Source organism: Podospora pseudocomata (assembly GCF_035222375.1).
Source record: "Podospora pseudocomata strain CBS 415.72m chromosome 1 map unlocalized CBS415.72m_1, whole genome shotgun sequence".
Classification (NCBI taxonomy): Eukaryota; Fungi; Ascomycota; class Sordariomycetes; order Sordariales; family Podosporaceae; genus Podospora; species Podospora pseudocomata.
In genome coordinates, this window is record NW_026946363.1 from 2,729,762 (window position 1) to 2,747,721 (window position 17,960).

A 17,960-nucleotide genomic window follows, 5' to 3' on the forward strand; every position below is an offset into this window, starting at 1 on the left:
TGGCAAGAATCGAGGTGAATCCGGTCGCTCTCCAAACTGCCGTTGTCCCTCTGTCACAGTTGGTTAGGGCGAACTCGTACCCTGCAGGTAATACTTGAAGAAGCGCTTACACTCGATGACCAATGGTCTTTCAAGACCAGGATGGCTCTTACTACACCTCCCTGTGATATTGACTGGATACATATCCTGGGGTCGTCGTCCGGTTTCCGAGCAATCCCTTTGCAGATCAGGCCAGCCAATCCGCTCTTGTGGTCCCGCAGCCGGCTCAGTTGCTTTAGTCACCTCTACCGTCACCGTGATGGTTCAGCTGAGACATCGCAACGCTCTCAATGCCCGCCAAACGGGAGAGATATGATCTGTGACCAAGCATCAGGATTGTACATTCACATTCCGAGGGTGTTCAGCGAGGGGCTGTGCCGTGAGGGTGTTCAGCACTCTGGACTGTTGTATATTGGAATCAGAGACGAACTACCGACTACGCTCAAGACCTTTGATCGCCATCTGTTGGGTTGTTCGCCGCAGCATCATGATCAAAACCCGTTCCAACCACGCTCCCCAGCTTACCACATGCGCTGATAACGTGGCGAGCCATGAAGCACCCGCAGCCAACTGCATACGTTGGAAGGACAGGGTCTAACGAGACATGATGTCAACCCCTCTGCTGGGACTCGCGCCGTATCCCCGTGTTCACGTTTCTTCAGCAAAGAGAGACAATTCTGCAAGATCCGCTGACAGGATGTTGCACGTTGGAACACAGCCGCTCGGGGACCTCCTGTCAATATTCTGCAACCCTTCTATCCTGTCCCATCGGCGATCCTTTGAGACATCTAGATGTTCCCTCGGTCTGGTGTCCAGCTATTTCCAGTGAATCTAGGTGACTGGAGTGCTCCAGAATTGCCGTGAATGGAGCAGTATCGAAGAAACAACCTCCTAGAAAAAGACTCAGTAGTATTCTACATGCGGAGGTGGTCTATCCCACTGCTCCCTTGTTACGACTGGCTATCACCCAGGTTCTTCGCCGGTCTTGGTGTAGAATAGTGCCTGTCGAGCCCCCCCACACCGATTCCACTCCATTTCCCCCAGTCCTACCAGCACCCCCTGCCCACCTGGACGGAGTAGGAGGGTGGGATGATGACCGGTCAACGACCAACGGTGATGACCATCTTGCCCTCCAAGTGCGCCGGCACCGCCACCGATTCACCCGGGAACACCCACCCATAGCGAGCATTTGGCCTTCTCCTTGTTACGAAAGCTGTCAAGCTCAAGAGAGAACCTATCGGATGGTGTATCGTCTCGGCTGTCGTGTCGCCCCGGCAGAGGTGGGCATCTTCGGGTGGGAGATCAACATGAACTCGGAGAAACTTTACATGGCACTATCAGGGGGTGTACAAATATTTAAAGGGCTGATCTCGTCCTCGTCCCCCACACTAGGTCAGGCACACGTCCAACCAACTTCTCTTTCACCATCATAGTGTGAATTTCGTCATTATGGCCCGTCCTGGTATTCTTTTGCGCTTTTCTGAGAGGAGGCACCGTAGGGGTTCGAGTCTCAACGGACATATCAAGCCGGCGGACGCCACCAGTCCAGTCACTACACCAACACCTAGACCAGTCACACGAGAAAAATCCTGGAAGCATCGGTCTTTGGGGTCTATTACATGTAAGTAGATACTCGAGTAGGCCATGTCTGGTCTGTCTATACTAATAGCTACCCACCACAGCCATCTTCCATGGGCACAGCCAGGCGCCACAGAATATCTATGAAAAGCCTGTTGAGGTTATCAGACAGGAGGAGTACCCTCACATGAACAATGGTGAGCTCCCACGAAGCATCTTGTCCATTCTTCGCCATCTCAAGACGACCAACTAACATAAACCAGGAACCTACCTCGACCACTCGGGCACAACCATCTACGCCGCCTCAACAGTGACCCGCTTCTCCCACAAAATGCTCAACAATCTCTACGGCAACCCCCATTCAGAAAACAAGCCGGCCAAAGTTTCAGGAGACATGGTCGACGAGATCCGCCTCAAGGCGTTGCGCTTCCTCGGCGCAGACCCGGAGCACTTTGACCTGGTCTTCACCGCCAACGCCACGGCCGCTATCAAACTCGTGGCGGACTCGTTCCGGGATCTGGCCGAGCAGACGCGCTCCGGCTCTTTTTGGTATGGCTACCACAGGGATGCTCATACGTCTCTTGTTGGCGTGAGGGAGTTCACCCGCAACGGCGAGCACCACGTCTTTGCGCACGATCAGGAGGTGGAAGCCTGGCTTGAGCACCCTGGGGCTTACCACAGGGCGATTGACAGGGTGAGCAGCCTGGGCTTGTTCGCCTGGCCAGGCCAGTCGAATTTGACGGGGAGGAGACTGCCGCTCGAGTGGGCTGGGCGGGTTAGGAGATTGAGGGAGATTCAGGGGACGTACACGCTACTGGATGCGGCCGCGCTGGCGATGACATGTGATATGACGCGGGTGTTTGGTGACCCGTCTCAAGCACCGGATTTCACTTGTGTGAGCTTTTACAAGATTTTTGGCTTTCCGGATCTTGGGGGGTTGATTGTCAGGAAGGACTCGGGGCATATCTTGACGTTGAGGAAGTATTTTGGGGGAGGGACGGTTACCATGGTGAAGACGTTGGGTGGTGGACCGGTGTGGCATATTTCCAAGGGGGCGGAGATGACGGAGGAGGGGGGGTTGCATGATGGGTTGGAGGATGGGACGTTGCCGTTTCATAGTATTTTGGCGCTGGGGGAGGCGATTGAGGTGCAGAGGGATTTGTATGGGAATATGGATAACGTGTCGAGACATGTGACGGGGTTGGTGGCGAGGTTGTATGAGGGGTTGAGGGGGTTGAGGCATGGGAATGGGGGGGAGGTGGTGAGGGTTTATGAGGAGGGGGGTGAGGAGGTGACGGGGTATGGGGATTCGAGGAGGCAAGGGGGGACGGTGGCGTTTAATGTTTTTGGGGAGGATGGGGGGGTGGTGAGTTATGATCGGGTGGAGGGGTTGGCGAACGAGAGGGGGATTTATGTTAGGAGTGGTGGTGAGTTTTATCTCAGGGGAGGTTTGGGGAAGAAGGATGCTGACATTGATCTAGGGATTTGTTGTCCTGGTGGGATTTTTACTGCGTTGCAGTATGAGCCGTGGCAGTTGAATAGAGCCAAATCGGCTGGGCATCGGTGTGGTGAGTCTGCTATGAAACTTCTCGCCAGATTGGACTGGCTGACACTTTTCACAACAGGTCCCCATGGTTTAGGTGTAATCAATGATCTCCCGACAGGGTACATCTCCCCCTCCCTTTTGCACCTTCTTTCCACGATACTAACAACACCTTCAGCGTCGTACGAGCGAGCCTCGGAGCAATGAGCACAGCCAAAGATGTCGACACACTCATCGAGTTCCTACGAGAGATTTTTGTCACTCCGACTACAACACGAAAACGAGGTCACAGCCGCAAGAACAGCAACAGTAGCACTATCAGCAACTCTTCTGTAGGGTCTGTAGGGTCAGTAGCGTTTGAGCCCAAGCCTGCTGAGACGTTTGCGGTGCAGGCGCCTCCACGGGTTACTTCGGGGTGCTGCTCCCTTTCATGACGGTAGTTTGGTAGGCTCTTGGTTTGGCTGGAATGGTTGTATATTTGGGGTGTCAGGTTGGTTAGGATGGGTTGGTACATATGGTGAATGGATGGGTCGGTTGGGTGGGTTTTGGTGGTTTACTTGTTGTTTATGGATACGGAAGGGTAATTGTTGAATACCATGTTCTGTTTCCCATCACCTCTCTCTCATGTGCACAAAGCTCCTGCAATCTAATACCTAAAGTCGCGGCCTTGATGCCAACAAGCTTTTGTCCCGCAAGGAAAGGTCAGGTACTCTGATGATCATCGAGATCCGAGGAGAAGTGCTTCACCGTGGCAATCTTCCCCTCAAAGACTGAGGCCATGTCAAAAAAGATAGCCAACAACGCAGCGGTTATGAGAAAAAATAACATACAACACCGAGGATTCCCCAGTGGTCACCCACCTGAGTACTGATTCGGCCCTCAGCTGTTTGACTCGGGCAGAGCGGACGGGATGCCGTATTTTCAGCTGGGTGTGGTCGTATGTGACGGTTTGGGTCGGGAGATGAGTTCATGTGTAGACAATGAGATTGAGGGAAAAAAAATAGGAAAAATACATACAACACCGAGGATTCCCCAGTGGTCACCCACCTGAGTACTGATTCGGCCCTCAGCTGTTTGACTCGGGCAGAGCGGACGGGATGCCGTATTTTCAGCTGGGTATGGTCGTATGTGCTAATTCAAGCAGGTAATTGAAAATAAGAGCCACTGACCACAAGTGGAGACACTAAGCGGCTTGGGTTGTAAAAGGGCATGAATGGGACAGCAGGAAAGGACATGATACTTTTGTTTCATTGGGATCCTAAGTGCAACTCGGAAGTCCTAAGTCAAGGTCTCATGAGCGAGCAGACTTTCAACTGTGTCTTGACTACTGTGCAAGCGTGATTACTATCTTGACATGCGTCCTCCTGTTTTAATTGAGAAGACATCCATCTCTTCTCACACACCTCGGCTTGGGGTGAACGCTTCCGCCCTCAACGTAAATGCGTGTTGAATGTTTGACATTTGTATGTTTTTTGGCTTTTCACTAAGTGGCGATCAATCTATGTGTGGGGTTTCGCTATATTTTATTGTCATGTATCGTACTTGAGGAGCATTGAGGCTTCGTAAGTAGCTTGAAAGACGCAGTTTGATGTCGAATTCTAGTTGGTGAAGAAAGTGATATAGCTTTTAGTGGATCGACTTTCAGGGGATCTGACGCCCTATCCTTCATGGTTGATTACATATGTGTTGAGAGGGTGTAACTATCACATGGGGGAGAGCATCTGGTTGTTCCAGGGATTGAGCTGTAGGCCGTAATTTGGTGTGAACTTCTAGATATGAACTATACTCCGTTGCTCTACAATGCTAAGGAAATGGTGGTGGTCACAAACCGGCCTTGCCGAACTTCAGTTTCGTTGTTGTGCCTTACCTATTGAGCAAGATAATTATGTAGGTTCAGCTGCAATCCTTTCAGGAGGTAAGTTCAGCTGCGATCCTTCACTGCAACTCTAAATAGGTGGTTACATCAGATCGCACAGTATGATGTCAAGATCGCCGTCAATCTCAATAACGTTGTCAATCCCTTGATGGTAAAACCCTCTCTCCAGGAATAGCATCATTTCCACCCACGAATCTCATCAACAACTCTGATGTTGTTTACTTACAGCCTCCTGGGTAGGTGACGTGACCAGCTCCCCCATCCTCACATTTATTGCACAAGCATACACACCCCTTTTGCCACCTCCCTCTCCTCAACCGCTCCAGTCAACAAAACACATTTCCATGAAGAATTTCAATTTGAGCTTGCTTAAACGATCCCCCAAACTATTGTTTTGGCTTCAGATTTTGTAGCTATTTCCAGATGTGCAATTTGTCAACAAGGTCTATATATATACCAACCTGATGTTGCATCCAATTCCTTTCCATTCACAACCCCTCTTACCCCCCTTCCTCAAGTTACATGCAGCAGCAGCAATAATTTAGACAACATAGCAAAGTATGCATCTATCGTTAACCAGGATTCACAAATAGATCCCACCAACCAGTACCAATTTGCAAATGAATGTTGCATTTCAGCAGCTCAGGTAGCAAGTTGATCATTGGTTTTGCATGATTGTGATGACCGATGACGGAGGGTTTCTTCCTCTCTGCTTTTTCTCCATGTCATGATTCCACGGCGTCGAGCAAGATTTGCTTCTTCCTAAAATCCCCCTGCATCAAAAGATGCGATTTATTGGCCCTATCCCCACCAACCAGCTCCTACCCTTTCACACATCAAAAAAGAAAAAAGTAAACAAACACCCACATATTTGGCTGAACCATGAACCCGGAAACAAGGCCATCCGAGCAGATCACTCCGCCTAGATTCGAGATGGTCAAATGTGAAAAGTGACAGAAAACCATTTTCTTGTGTGTTGGGCTGAAAAGCAAAAAAAAAAAAAAAAAAAAAAAAAAAAAAAAGGAAGCATAGTCGATCTGTTCGCTTGTGGGAAAGAAAGGGCGCCACGAGATGTCTGAGTTTGTGACAGTTGTCTAGGCCCACTTGACTCGACAAAGTTTAAAAGACATCTTGTCTCGGAAGGGATGTGTCAAAAGGCTAGAAGGTGGCCTTCTCGTTCTAACAAAGGTTGGTAGTGTCTATAGTCTGTCCTGTAATCATAACGATGGCCAGAGAGGTATTGAAATCACCATGTCGGGAATGCCCGCGGGCGGGATCCGGCCCGGATCAGAGACATGCGATACTGCATACAATGCCAGCTTAATATGTCGTCCAGGGAATATCCCTACCACAATGAGCTGTCCAGCATATGCAAGTCTGAGAGGCCCTCTCTTGCTTGTCAGCCCCCCTTGATAGTCGACGTCAAGATATTCCCGCTTCGAGAGTCCATACCGGCACTCCGAGAACAACAAGACCAAAGAAGAAAAGACTCGCTGCCCAGTGGAGTGTAGTTAATCGGATCCACACAGGAATATGGGTAGCATTCCGCAGGTGCTAGCACACGCCTGGCAAGGCAACATCAACCACCTCTCGCTTCTGCTCGATCGGTTCGAAATGCCGCCGAATGTCCCTCCGAGAAAGCCCACTCGGTACTGCTTTGATATCGAAGCCAAAAGGAGAGCGCAAAAAGCAGCGCCGTTGGGCAGCGTTCCATTAACAAACCCGAAAGCTGCGATGGAGAGATGCAATGTAACGGACTTCGCACGAACACCCCAAGTGCAAGTGCGGGATTTCCCTCGAGGGCATCCTCTCACCCCTTTGCAAATCCCGCAAAGATGGTTGATGGCGGATGGCGGGTTTGGGACAGTTCGTGCGTGTGCCGTCTTGGAACGGCAAGGAAATCCAGCCATGTCGTTGTGGCGGCCAACGGTTGAGCCTCAGAAGCGGACCGTTTTGGTGGAACCGTGGGGAACCGGGACAGTTGGATTGATATTGCCCTTCATTTGTCATTGAGCCTGGCGGGAAGCAAAGGATGAGGCACTGTGCATTTGATCAGCTAACGTCTTGTCGATGGTATGTTGTTTGCCCGCGCGCTTCTCATTTGCCCACATGATTGACAGGAGAGGGATGACGATATACCAAGATGAGATCAGATGGAAGGGTGAGGTGCTGCGAGACCCCTGATCACAGAACGGGCCGACCACCGCATTTTGCCAGAATGCAGTACCACTTTCACCTACTCTGGGGCTTCGGTCATTCTCGACACAAGCAGTAAAAAAACACACTTATCTCGGGTTTTTGGCTAAAAGAAGATCAAACATTCAGAGGGGTTGCGTTCTCGTCTCGACCCACGGCTCACCGTTGTGGCACGACTTTTTGGCATCCATAGACTCTTGGACTAGACAGACCGGTCAGAAAACTAGATTATAACGATATAATAATGTCTATGCAGATATTGCATTGACTATTGCAGACGTGCTTACGGAGAGGTGCGACAATCGGGCCAGACTTTCCACCAAGGAAGCTGTTCCGAAGACCCGAGACGGAGCGAATCCTGAATCCGTAGGTAGATAATGCAGATTCTGTCCTGATGATACTCTGGCTTGCTGATATTCCATGATGTTTTGTGGAAGCGAGCCGGCTACGACTTGACAGAACCCGCGGCAACGGCTCCTTCGCTCCGCTCTTGCTTGCAGTCCAACGGCTTCTTGTTGTTGCAAGCCGTTGACCGTTGCGATGAGGGTCGATTGACGAGAGATTTGTTGGGCCATCTACGGCATCCGAATAGGACCCTGAAGGAATTAGCGACCCATCGCGTCTGTTTGATGTGATAGAGGCACATGCTTTGGCAAGCAGATGCCAAGATTTGATCTCCCTCAGAGTGCTCTGGATATGCTCCCCTTTCATATCGTCAAAGTGTGCAGGCTAATTCACGTGTTGAGGAAGAGAGAAGAGGGTAATCTATCCAAGACCAACATGAGAACAGCCTTGGTCAGAGTGGCTGTAGGTTTGAAACTTGGGCGTCGAAGGAGCCGGCAGCAGGCAGAATCTGGTTTTCGAGTCAGAGTGGGTGAAATTTCGCTGTTGTTTCCAGTTTCAATATCCCGGAGGAGTGGTTGGTAACACCAAGCTGGCCAGTGTCGCATTGGCTGTGACTTGGGAGGAGAGAAGAGAAATTCGAGGGGAGTGAATTGTCATCACTGGCTGCATGGGTCGAGTTAGTGGCTCGTCACTGCTCGTATGATGGCTTCGCTCCTTCGTCAGTGGTCGGGCTGCCATTATGGTGAAAAAAAATAGGACCTGAAGTGAGCGGCGTCGTGGGGTGGTTATCTGTGCGACATCAGTCTATGGCGCTTTGGAGCGCGCTAGCTGCCAGTGTGGCTGGCGGGTAACAACGGGTGCTATCCAAAAGAGGGAGCGACCATTGCCGATCGCCAGCCCGGCTTTCTTGTCCCTCACCTCTGACCAAGCCATCTGATAATCTCCCCGCCATGAATGTGGGGTAGTGGGATGTGTAGGAGTCGCAAATTTCCCAGCATTTCCATGCTTGTGAGGGGACAAACAGGGAGCACTGGAAAAGCAAGTGTCAGCGTCTACACACCACCCCAATCGGCGTTTGATCGCCCGAGCCTGACATCATCGGAGCTTCCGACACAGGACCTCCAAAGCAATCTGTGATCGACGATTCTGCACTCAGAGCTATGGCGTATTCGTATGCACATTTCGGCCTTGTCAGATCTCGTTCATCCCATGTCAGAAGGCCTTGGAGCAGCACAACCCTGGAGATCCTTCTCCTCGGCTTGACTGTTGAGTTCCCGCGTTCGTCGGACCGCTTTGTCGGCTGGTCCACTGTGTCGGGCGTGTTTTGGATCCACGTGGGTGTTTGCGGGACGAGAGTTGACAGCTCCATTTCGTGATGGCCGGTTTTGGTGATGGGCAGCGCAATGTCATGTTGAGGTGAAGGCGGCGTGCGTGCAAGGTAAGGTAGGGTTGCATGATCGGAAAGTGGGGATCCAAGTGGCTTGAAGCACGACATCAAAAATGTAGCCGGCATTTTGCCAGTTCCCATTCCACTGAGAGTGTCCCAACACATGCCCGCCTCAGGCCTGCTTGCTTCCATGCTTGCTCTCCGCTGAGGTGCTGGAGGGTGCGGTGCCAGAAATGAAAGGGTTGCTGCCAGTATGCGCCAAACCCGAGCTCCCTCAATACCACTATGATCATCAGCTTTCGTCCGAAGTCGCCTCCTCGGAGCGAGGTTGCATGCAAGGTACCCGACACTAGTACCTGAGCAGCTGCCAAAGCAACCCTGAAAGCCTGGTTTTGTCTGCTCAGAGAGATTGCTCAGTACGTCGCATGACGGCGCTTAGAGGTCCCCCTATCTCCGATGCCAACAGGAAACGTCAGAGGTCAGACGCCTGCCTGCTTGCTTTGAAGCTTGACAACCCTTGATGGCGATCACGTTCTGGAAGCCCACAAGGCACACGCGCGGCCAACAAGCAAGCTCCGTTGGGCCGAAGTCGAGGCAACGGGAGCGAACAAAGAAGGAGAATAACCAACTTCTTCCAAACAGCCATATCACCTGCGACAATAAAAGAAAGAAACTCTCGCAACCTTCACCACGAGAGAGCTCAGGAAAAAATGGAATGATAACGTCCAATTACGGTCCGGAGCGTAACCAGTGATGGAGAGAGCGCTTAGCCTAATCGGGGGTTACGAGGCAGGGATAGGGGAGGTTGCGATCCAGCGCGTGGACCTGTAAGAGGTCTCGATACGTGATCCTTGACAATTATTACACATTTGCCCAGGGGTAACAGACCTGCCTTGACTTGACTCGGCAGGGGGGGGGGGTGCATTCATTTTTGACACTCTCACTGACAGCACCATGAAGTTCCATGAAGCAGCCAGGGGCCTCAGCTGTTCTGCGCTGCCGTGGAAGAAAATGATTGATGTTGCTTTCATCCAACGCTGTGCTGTCACTGCAAGATGGACCTGTCTGGCAGCGGTCCTGCGGCATACATTCCGGGCTTCTTCTTGATCGCCTTCCGCGCCGGCTCCTCAGATTCCAAGATCGGATCTTCCTCCATGGGGTCGCTCCCGGCCGAATGCCACCCTTTTGCGCATGAACCACTGACAACCCTGGGCCAGACTGCCAGAATACTACCACTTCTCGAGATCCAAGGAGGGACGAACAAAGAAACCAGCACGCCCCCCAAATCCGACCCTCGAGCGATGAGGCGTCGTCGTGGTCAAAGCCGTCGCTCCGCTACAACGATACTACACCCCCCCTATACTTGGCTCTCCTATAGATGCTCATTGCCGTACCACATCAACAATGTGGTACGCGACTGCGTATCTGAGACGACGGGTATCGACAAGATGGCTGTCAAAGCTGCCCAGCCGGGCGCCGGATTGGCAGGGCAGTTGGAGGATCGGGCCTACCTTGGTACCCGTACATACTAACCAACTTGGGGATCAACGGAAGAACTGGGGGCATCTCCACCGAAGCTTGGTAGAAGCTGGCAAGGAAGAATTTGACCTTCTTCTTTCCGAAGAGCCAAATGCTGGAAACGGTGTTTCAGGCTTTGGCAATGATCAAAGGATGAATTAGCCCGGAGGCCCCTGGGAGAGGGAGGGGACAGCATATCCATTTTTCCAAGTTAGCCTCTCTCGCATGGAGCAGCGCTCAGTTGAAGCCGATTGAATGAATCTAACGCCCACACCTATTAGATTTTTTTTCTCCGAATTTTTGCTAAGGTAGGTATTCTGCCATCCAGACACTGGCAGTTGTCGGTGTTTGGCAGCTCCTGCAGGTTGCACGGTCGGTACCTTCCTTGTCCGGCTGCTCTCATTGTGACTCCGAGTGCCGTCGTTCCTGGCGGCAGCTGCAGAAGAATAAAGAGAGGTTTCAACAACAAGTGAAGGCGCAACCTTCATTAATATGTGCTCTTTGCCCGGGTCTCGCCACTGCCTTAACACTGGACCCCTCCCCTTTCCCCCATGTCCATGTCCAACTTCCACATCACGGGCAGTCTCCAGAACGACTTTGTCTCCAATATAACTCGACGAACTTCCTTTTCCCTGAATCAACCTCGGCCAGCCAGCAGGAGTCCAGTCCTCGGCTACCGTTCCCACAAATCTTCGAGACCCCTTCCTGACATCTGCCTCGCCGTTCCGCACTCGGCTGGCTTCCCGGAACCCGCGTCTGACACCACCAGAAGGGACCCTTTCTTTGCCACCTTCTTTTTCGCATAGCCAACCGCACCAGACACCAGCTTGGGTCTTCTGGGGAACCCGGTCACCGGTGAAGTAATAACGAAGAACAAGAAGAAGGAAAAAAAAAAAAAAAAGGAAAAATCACCCACAGGAGCAGCGCCGTGAAGCAGGTCAACCTAGCCGCAGCCTTCCATCTACCTACCTCACCTACCTATGGCCCGTCCCTAGCGTGCAATACAAGCCTACCTACCTGCCACTGCCGGCAACCATCAGCATCACCTCGATCCTGCTCGGCATCTTCCTCGTGGCACAGAAACTGCACTGGCTGCTGCTGCCGCCGCACCATTTGTTATCAAACACCTCTTGGTTCTCACGGGTACAAGGGGCTGAGATCTGCCAGCTGAATGGCCAAGATAGGACCACTGGTGGTGCTTATCCTGCAATCCGGCAATAGCAGCAAGCCAAACGATCATCCCTTGGTTCACCACTGCGAGCACGCCCTTTGGCCCAGCATCAGGAACGACCTGCTCCATTCCTGAAAAAGAAAAGACAAAGGCCAACATCTGCTTAGCGGATTACCTTAATTAGAAAAGACCTGGAGTGATCACTTACCCTGTGCGGCTCATCATAGGCGCTGCAGGCACCTCACCTATTTCCCCACGGCCACCCACCACCAAGACAAAAAGCTCCCTCCTTTCCCAACCAGGAGCACGTCACAACCTACATGCCACTTGGAAGCCTCTGACATCTTGCATACCTTTCACACGCACACATCTCTCGCGCCCGACGGTCCCGATCTCGAATTCACTGTCGCCGTCGACTGCACTCACCAGCCAAAGCTGCCGGAACGTCGCACAGGAGCTTCCAAAAACAGCAACTGCGGGATTCCCTGCCCTGGCCACACTCAACCATACAACAGTACCTCGATCAGGTCAGGTACAAAAGTTTGGGGTGTGAGCCGTGTCTTCGACGCGGCCTGCCAAACTCGCCTTGGGCGTCCGGTTCCATTCCAGCCAGCCAGCTCTCGCTTCGTTTCCTTCGTGCACTGCAGGAATCTCTCCACGCTGCAGCCAGCTGCGGACTTCCACTGGAAACCTCCTTCTCACGCCCCCTCCTCCTTCCCCCTTCTGCCCTTCCCGGGCACCCACCTACGACACGCGCATCTACCCTCACATCCACCTCCACCGCATTCACAACCACATCCATAACCACCCTCCAGACCGGTCGGCTACTCAGCCAGTCTGCCTCGGTCTTCCTGCAGCGCACTGTGACTGCTGGCCATATTCTCGGCATCCACATATAGCCCGAGCTTTGCTTTGCCGTGTCAACCCTTGCAGGAACAAAAGCAAGAACAGTTGCTGTACTTGGCAGTTGAACGCTGCCGCTGCCTGACAGCTTCTTGGACGGATCAAGGCCACCACTCAGACCTGAAAGGGGTGTGTTTTAATCGCCAGTCACATCGCTTGGATCTCCTTCGCCCCAGGCGCCGCCGACCACAAGATCAACACCTCCATTGGTCCGCATGCTACTCGCTACCTGTCAACCGTCCCGTTTTATCTGTATCGCCGCCAAACGCCGTGTCTCTTCTCCCTCCTTGGTCCGCCGTCATATCTGAACCAAAGGAGCCCATCACTTGTCTTTCCGTCCCGGACCGCAAACAAAGCCCTTGTAATTCGGCACCATCTTGGACACCAGAACCGCCCAGGCTCGAAAGCTTAACACTATGTCTTAAGAGCCCCTTGGAGTCCAAATCAGCACAAGCCGTTTTGCAGTGAGGGTAGCTCGACATCGTTGCAATATCTGGCTTCTGGAACCTTGGTCGCGGACCCGCAAGTAATAATCCATTACCCGCTTGCCACCCGTTGTCTTGTCCGAAGCTCAAGACGACCCCGGTATCTCTCTGACCATTTCAGGCGCGAACCAGGGCAGCAGCTGTCGTACATGGCAGTCGTTGCTCCGCCACCCCTATTAAAATCGAAGTTGGACCTCTGGGAATCAAGCGAATCCGCTCTATATCCTGCCGTACCACCTTCAGCGCCCATGACAGACATAATGTCATACCAATATCCGCCGCCGCCTCAAAACGGCGCTGACATGGACATGTCGCCATCGGGATACTATCCCAACTATTCAGTCTCTTCACACACATCATCAGGAATGGATTCGGGGGTCCCATCCAAAGACCGTTCAGACTCGATGAAAATCAAAAGGTCACTATCGACGCCGGCCGTCGGCCCATCTCCATCCCAGGCCCCGGCACCCCAATCCATGGTATCGCAGCAGTCGACAGCCCAAGGCCAGGACCCGCTTGGGCTGGCAGGAGAAAAGAGAAGAAACAAGCTTGGCTATCATCGGACATCAGTTGCATGTGGTAAGTCTCGCCCACTTGGAAGTTGTGAAGCTACCCTTGTGTGAGTATGGTGCTAAAAACAAGACGATTAAGGCCACTGCCGCCGGCGGAAGATTAGGTGTATACCTTCCCAAAACGACGTGCAGGGTCGATGCATGAACTGCATTCGACTCAAAAAGGACTGCAGTTTCTTCCCAGTAGATCAACAACCACCTCCAGACGCGAGACAAAAGTCGGCGTCGAGGTCGTCTGTTGGACCCAAAATCGCTTCAGCCTCTTCATCGCCGGCCATGCAGAGTGGAATGCCGTCCGACATGCATGGACAACAGCCCTATTCCCAACTCACCATACCATCAATGCCTCCGCCGATGAAGCCAGCTGGCTCCGAAGCCTACACCCCTGATTCCAAGAGTAAGAAGAAACCCCGAAATCCAACCCGAGGACAACTTGCTGAAACTTCCAAAGTCCCTTCGAGCGCTTCGAGCTCTCGAGCGTACGATTATGGGCAGTCCGGGATAACAAACTGGATGGCAGATGCTAGCCCGAGCTCTTCTAAACCGAGCGACTTGAATACCAACTGGCGAACTTATCCGGCTGAATCCCCCATAACGCCGGCTTTTTCCCCATACACGCCACACGCACCGCCTCCATCCGCAACCTGGTCAACGCCCGTAGGCTCCGAGCCTGTTCGTGACGATCTGGCCTGGTCATCGTCGTACCCGGCGCCGCCACCCCGATCTTTGTCCTTTGGTGCCGAGAGCGTCTCGAGTCAAAGCCAGTACCCATCGATTTCGCATGTCAGCAACCACTCGAGTCGAGATTACAGTCGAAAAGCCAGCTCCATGTCTGCCGACATGTATCCTGCCCCCATCTCAACCGCAATTCCCGGCGTTGATACGACTCCCGGATCGACGCCAACTCATGGTCTGGCGCTTTCCGCTGGGGCTGCCCCATCATCTGCCTATGGAACCTGGCAGCAGCCATACCCATATTCCAAACCCAGTGATGGTTATGGGGGAGCGTGGGCATATCAAGAATCGGGGCATCCAGGAGATCAGCATTCGACTGAGCACGCCTATTATGAGCGATAGAACCAGCGAATCTCATTATGTGGTGGATAGGCTGTGGTCTATGCTGAGCTTGTTGACCAGCATAAATGGTTGTGTGAAATTAGGCGGGCGGGATTTGGGATTGTGTATGGCACTATTCGCCATTTCGACTGTCAGCCGCGGGGCTGCGCCTTGGTTTTATCGACAAAGTGCCATCCAGCTTCTTGCACACCTTCAACACTCTTCATGTCGCGGCTCTTTCGGGTCAGTCGGTGCGATTCCTGGAACTTCTCAAACAGGTTGTGCGCGATGCAAGTTCTTCAATCGGGAAGTTGGGTCTGAGCGCAAACCTTCTTTGGACGCCAAATCGGGCGACTTGCGACACACGACACACCACATGAGACCTCGGGTGTACCCATGAAAGGCTCTCCATCTGCAAGTTTTGAGCATACGACGAAAGATCGATGGCTTGTGACCCGATCACACGAAATGTGGCTGACAGCAAGGATGCGAACCGAGCGCCTTGTCCACCACAGTTCACCTTGTCGGCCTCCGCAGTCCCAACTTTAAGTCCGGCCGACAACGATCATGACGGGGCATATTTTTGATCAAACCAGGAGGCGATGGAAAGAGAGATTGGTGATTATTGACACAGAACCGAGTGAAGCAGCAGTTTACTCATCTTACCCCTTTTGATCAAGAAAAGACTTGGGCCAGTGTGATGATGATTGCCAACACCAGCTCGGCATATGACTCGTCATCACCAGATTCAGTAGCGCGATCCATAAAAGCCGGGCAACTATATATCAACGGGCCGTGTCGTGGAGCAGGCGGAAACCGGGCGGAACGGCACGGGACGGGAGACTGACGGGAGTGCCCACACCTTCATCTATCCGGTGAGAGCAGATGCTTCCGGGCTGGTCACACGGCGGTAAACCAGACACACCGGTTCGGCGCATTGCCCCAAGGTGGAAGGACGTTACACGAGAAAAAAAAAGGGACGTCACGCGATGAACGTGGGGGGAACACTGGGGAATAATATGACTCGTCGACAACAGCACAAGTGCGGCCAACACACCTGGGTTAGAAATCGGAATCACGATCGGGGTGGTCATATTGCATCTTTGAGGGCATTGGGAGAAGGTTGTGGAAAACAGATACATGGGGCATCAATCAGGGTCATGACTCTTTTCTTGTTCTTTGTTCGCTTCTATTTTCGCGGATTTTACTGTGGTTTTGTTCTTTTTCATTTGTGTTTTTTGATATATGAGTTTTTATTTTCCGAGTTGAGACGCTGTCATCTGTATGATGGGACTAAATAGCGGGTTTGAGGCTATAGGGAAGGCAAATTTGATGTGGAAAGTGGAACATGGAAAATGGATGGGTTGTTTGTTTGTTGTTTACATATTATATATATATACATTCTGCTGCTAAACATGCAGTGGTGTTTTTCTGACGCCGAAGCGTTCTGCATCTTTTAGGTTGAATGGAACTGAAGATGTGTTTTATGTTGAGCTTTGTGTTTTGAATAACGCTGGGTTTAGAGAGGTGCAGATGGGAATGAGGTCAAACGATGAATGACATGCCTCGAATGTGAGTGGATGTATATAGATGTCTTGAAGTTGTGGGTTGAGATGGAAAATAGATGAATGCTAGATGAGTTTTTCTGCAGAGCAGTGAATTGGTTGTTGACAGACTCGCGAATATTTGCCAATGGTGAAGAGAATGATGTGTATTGTAGGCTGTTCAATATTTTATTCAAGTGACAGGATCAACAACCTATTATGAATCAGAATGATTCAAGCTACTCTTTTTTTTCTTTTATCTCAAGCCCGTCAACCCACCCCCCTTTTTTTCCCTAACACTAACTGACTATAAGCTCAAAAGTCGACACAAACTTGATAGTGGTTTCTTTTGGTTGACCAGAGCTCCGTTGCAACTTCGGAGACATGGTTCAGTGTTTTTTCTTTTTTTTTCTTTTTCTTTTGTCTTCGACGGGGTAAGTAAGTAGCAACTGAATGAATCTATGGAACATTCATTGCGCTCTCATAGCAGGTGAGATGACTGGAAGAAAGTATAGACACATGGAGGTAAGGTAGGTAGGAGGTCGTGTATGATATGTATGCAGTAAAGCAGATATATCACCTACTGTGCTCTATGGTGGAAAGGTGAAATAGGTATGCACACGCCCTTGCGAACCCAGAGAATGAGGCGCCATGGGAAAGGGTGTATACATCATCATGTATATTGTGTATCAACTTGCAGAAGTCTTTGTCAAAGGGTCAGGTGAGTCAAGGTCAAAATTTGCGGTCTGACTTGTGGTAGAAAAGGTGAAAATTGGAATGTATACATATATAGTAGTGCCAGTAATGTACTATCGAGTGCGAAAGGTGTCAGTGATAGGTTGGTAGATAACTTCAACAATACGTCCGGTAATGTCGTAGCCTTGTAGGGATATGCCTGTCTGTTCCTCCATTCCAATGCTACGGGGTGTACTCCCATATTCAGTGACGGTTACAGTCATATCACACCGGTGTTCTATTGCAGCTAGTATACCAGCGTGCTATCGCAGAGTCCTATTCCCAGTGAACATCTGTGACATCGCCAAAAACTACACCCTCCCCCACACTTACCACTCCGTACCCCGCTAGGATACCCCAGACCCCGCGAATGTTTTGCGTCCGTTCGCCCTGCCGTGGACCCCACAACTTGGCGCGCCTCCCGGCCGCTTTGCTTCCCCCGCAAAACCCACTTTTCCGCCTGCCGCCGTCATTCCCGTCCGTGTAACGGCGCGCGACGCGGGCTGGCCGTGTGGTTCTGCCGTCTCTCGCACGGGAGTATCCAGCGTCTTTCTTGTCTTGTATGATCTGTGCCGTGTTTGTTCCCTCTTCATGCCAATCCACCTGTTCGTGTGCCTGCCGTCCCGCCCTTGTTCTTGCTGCCCTGAAACCGAAACTTCTCGTACCTTTCCAGATCCAAATCTGGGACTGATATTATAAATGTAAGCTGGTTATTGGTGGAAGTATCAAGGCTAAGAAAAAGACTTGCGCAGCACGTGCCGTAAATCGAATATAAAACCGGTACAGGTACATTGTCGTTTCGTTGTATCCAACAAGAGGGGCCAGTTTGTTTCGCTGAAGGGAACGAGTGGACAAGTCGGGATGTAGCAGTGCAGGCACTCCAAAAGCAGCAGCAGTTCATGCCGGCAAGCCAACCTTCCGGTCTGTCGTGGTAGTCGAGGGCGCTTCGAGCCGAGCGCACGGCTGTTTGTATGTAACCTTTCAAACGTACTTCATCCACGATCAATGGACC

General features: G+C 51.7%; 4 protein-coding genes across 4 annotated transcripts; 2 read left to right on the forward strand and 2 right to left on the reverse strand.

Annotated features, from left to right (window-relative positions):
• Positions 1-1,488: 1,488 nt before the first annotated feature.
• On the forward strand, positions 1,489-3,911 carry QC762_110640 (uncharacterized protein; the record flags this gene model as incomplete). The annotated part of the gene is made up of 6 exons (XM_062885486.1): positions 1,489-1,660; positions 1,722-1,814; positions 1,881-3,044; positions 3,099-3,185; positions 3,243-3,282; positions 3,339-3,911. The coding sequence occupies 6 exons, from the start codon at positions 1,489-1,491 to the stop codon at positions 3,592-3,594; spliced, it is 1,812 nt and encodes a 603-aa protein (XP_062748454.1). The 3' UTR covers positions 3,595-3,911.
• A 618-nt stretch (positions 3,912-4,529) lies between these two features.
• On the reverse strand, positions 4,530-4,868 carry QC762_110650 (uncharacterized protein; the record flags this gene model as incomplete). The annotated part of the gene is made up of 2 exons (XM_062885487.1): positions 4,703-4,868; positions 4,530-4,636 (listed from the first exon to the last, which is right to left on the reverse strand). The coding sequence occupies exons 1-2, from the start codon at positions 4,827-4,829 to the stop codon at positions 4,530-4,532; spliced, it is 234 nt and encodes a 77-aa protein (XP_062748455.1). The 5' UTR covers positions 4,830-4,868.
• Positions 4,869-9,072: 4,204 nt separating this feature from the next.
• Positions 9,073-16,342, forward strand: QC762_110660 (uncharacterized protein). The gene is made up of 4 exons (XM_062885488.1): positions 9,073-10,692; positions 10,764-13,620; positions 13,693-14,010; positions 14,065-16,342. The coding sequence occupies exons 2-4, from the start codon at positions 13,191-13,193 to the stop codon at positions 14,688-14,690; spliced, it is 1,374 nt and encodes a 457-aa protein (XP_062748456.1). The 5' UTR covers positions 9,073-10,692; positions 10,764-13,190; the 3' UTR covers positions 14,691-16,342.
• An 826-nt stretch (positions 16,343-17,168) lies between these two features.
• Positions 17,169-17,740, reverse strand: QC762_0009260 (uncharacterized protein; the record flags this gene model as incomplete). The annotated part of the gene is made up of 3 exons (XM_062882880.1): positions 17,169-17,186; positions 17,282-17,629; positions 17,693-17,740. The coding sequence occupies 3 exons, from the start codon at positions 17,738-17,740 to the stop codon at positions 17,169-17,171; spliced, it is 414 nt and encodes a 137-aa protein (XP_062748457.1).
• Positions 17,741-17,960: the final 220 nt, after the last annotated feature.